Source organism: Vigna radiata, chromosome 6, assembly GCF_000741045.1.
Source record: "Vigna radiata var. radiata cultivar VC1973A chromosome 6, Vradiata_ver6, whole genome shotgun sequence".
NCBI classification, from domain to species: Eukaryota; Viridiplantae; Streptophyta; class Magnoliopsida; order Fabales; family Fabaceae; genus Vigna; species Vigna radiata.
Window position 1 is genome coordinate 24,541,844 of NC_028356.1, and position 2,472 is coordinate 24,544,315.

Sequence of the window (2,472 nt, forward strand, 5' to 3'; positions counted from 1 at the left end):
ATGGATGTCCACATATCTGAGCACTTTGTGCCGCCCTAACTCAGCATATATGACGGGACTACTGACCTCGACGATCACATCCAGGCCTTTTCTACTAGGATGGCGTTCAGAACTGGCAACAGGGCTATATGGTGTCGAGCCTTTTCGTTGTCGTTAGAAGGAGAGGCGCTGGAGTGGTTCAACTCTTTACCGCCGAGCTCCATACAAAGTTTCGAAGGACTGAAAGAGATGTTCGGCAGACAGTTCGCCAGTAGCCGAGCCGAGGATCCTACAGTCTTTGAGCTATCTAACCTCAAGCAGGGTTAGGACGAGACGCTGAAGGCGTTCATGGACCGGTATCAGAAAATGGTCAGGAGAGTCAAAGGACTGAATGTTGAGTTGGCCCTGCAGTACGTAATGCCTGCTCTCCGACCGGGACCTTTTAAAGATAGCGTATGCCGGAAGCGGCCAAAAACAATAGAGGAGTTAAGAGAGCGGGCGGCAGATGAAATGAGAGTAGAAGAAATGAAGTAGGCTTACAATAAGGAGAACCAGGAGGCGAAGGAGACAGTTGAGGGGAAGAGGTCCGACGGCCCTACCCGGCCTGGGGGATTCAGACCGAGAGAGGCTCCCTGGGGGGCCAAGTTTCAACAATACACCCCATTGAATGCCCCACCCGCGCGTATCTTACAAGAAGCGCTGAGTGTCAACCTGATTCCCCCTTTGAAGAAGCGGCCCACGCCGCCCGGAGCCGATGGCAACAAGCACTGCCTTTACCACCAAAATATGGGACATACCACTGAAGAGTGTGTAACCCTTCGAGATCAAATCGAAGAGCTGATCCGTGCTGGACACTTGAAGCAATATGTTAAAACTGCTCCCAACGAGCCACCGAGGGGGCGGCCGCCGAGCCCAGACACTAGAAAGGACCGCGACCGAGGCCAAAGTCGGCAGCCGCGACGACTGGACAACCAATCAAGATACGAGGAACGACGACATAGAAGTCGAAGCCGCAGCCGAGACCGACCAATCCGCGGAAGAAATAACACTATTTCAGGAGGTTTTGCCGGCGGAGGACCGTCGAGCTCCGCCCGAAAGCATCATGTCAGGGCGTTGCGTTCGGTAAACAGCGTGCGCACTGCCCGAAAATCGATGCCACCTATAGCATTCACCGATGACGACTTCCACGCACCGGATTTGGAGCAGGATGACCCAATGGTTATCACGGCGGAAATCGCCCGGTATGAGATAGGAAAGGTCCTAGTTGACCAGGGAAGCTCGGCTAACATCCTCTACTGGAAGACCTTCTTGCAGATGGACCTGTCCGAAGAGTTGATCGTTTCGTTCCACGAGCAGATAGTGGGATTCGCGGGCGAAAGGGTGGACACTCGGGGGTACATGGTCCTCCGCACACGGCTAGGAACGGGGAGGGATGGTGATGAAAAAAAGGTTCAATATCTCCTAGTCGATGCAAACACATCTTACAATGTTTTGCTGGGGCGGCCCTGCCTCAATTCGTTCGGTGCTATAGTGTCGACACCACATTTAACCCTGAAGTACCCCAATAAGCGGCAAAGAATCGTGGTCGTCCGAGCCGATCAAAAAACAGCACGAGAATGTTATGCAGCAGGACTAAGGATGTATCCCAGAGTTCCCAGGGCGAAGGTCCCCCGGTCAGAGGTAGCCATGACAGACCTAGATCCCCGAATAGATACAGAGGACCGAATGGAGCCGCACGAGAAGTTGTAGTCGGCCAAGTTGGGACCGAGGGAGGACCAAGTCACTACAATAGCTAGTGGGCTAGATCAGGCAGTGGAGAATGGGTTGAAGAAGATATTGTGGCAGAACCGGGACCTGTTCGTGTGGACGACAACCAATATGCCCAGAATCCATCCTTCGATCATGACACATCATATGGCACTCTTCAAAGAGGCGCGACCGGTAGCACAGAAGAGACGTCGATTAGGCGCTGAGAAGGCTAGGGCAGTGGAAGAGGAGGTGACGAAGTTGAAGGAGGCCGGGTTCATCCGGGCGATAATGTATACCACATGGTTAACAAACGTCGTCATGGTGAAGAAGCCTAACGGGAAATGGAGAATGTGTATAGACTACACCGACCTAAACAAAGCATGCCCGAAGGACTCTCATCCACTCCCGAATATCGATAATCTAGTGGATGGAGCATCGGGCCACCGGATGCTCAGTTTCCTGGACGCATACTCGGTGTAAAACCAGATACCCATGCATGAAGCCGACCATGAAAAGACGACGTTTATCACCAACAAAGGGAGCTACTGTTATGACGTCATGCCGTTTGGACTAAAAAACGCCGGTGCCACGTACCAACGGCTGATGGACAAGATTTTTGCCAACCAGATTGGGCGGTGTATGGAGGTATATGTGGACGACATGGTCGTCCGGTCAGCGGCGCCTGAAGACCACCTTCATGACCTAGAAGAAGTGTTCCGGCAGGTACGCCGCTATAATATACGC

At 52.9% G+C, this 2,472-nt stretch overlaps 1 protein-coding gene across 1 annotated transcript; it reads left to right on the forward strand.

The window, feature by feature from the left end:
* The first annotated feature begins 327 nt into the window (after positions 1-327).
* On the forward strand, positions 328-1,728 carry LOC106763598. The gene is made up of 2 exons (XM_014647770.1): positions 328-432; positions 535-1,728. The coding sequence occupies exons 1-2, from the start codon at positions 328-330 to the stop codon at positions 1,726-1,728; spliced, it is 1,299 nt and encodes a 432-aa protein (XP_014503256.1).
* The last annotated feature ends 744 nt before the right edge of the window (positions 1,729-2,472 follow it).

Coding starts and splice junctions, on each gene's coding strand:
- LOC106763598 (XM_014647770.1), top strand. CDS start 328: ATGGACCGGTATCAGAAAATGGTCAGGAGAGTCAAAGGACTGAATGTT. Junction 433..534: donor CGGGACCTTTTAAAGATAGC/GTATGCCGGAAG, acceptor AAGGAGAACCAG/GAGGCGAAGGAGACAGTTGA.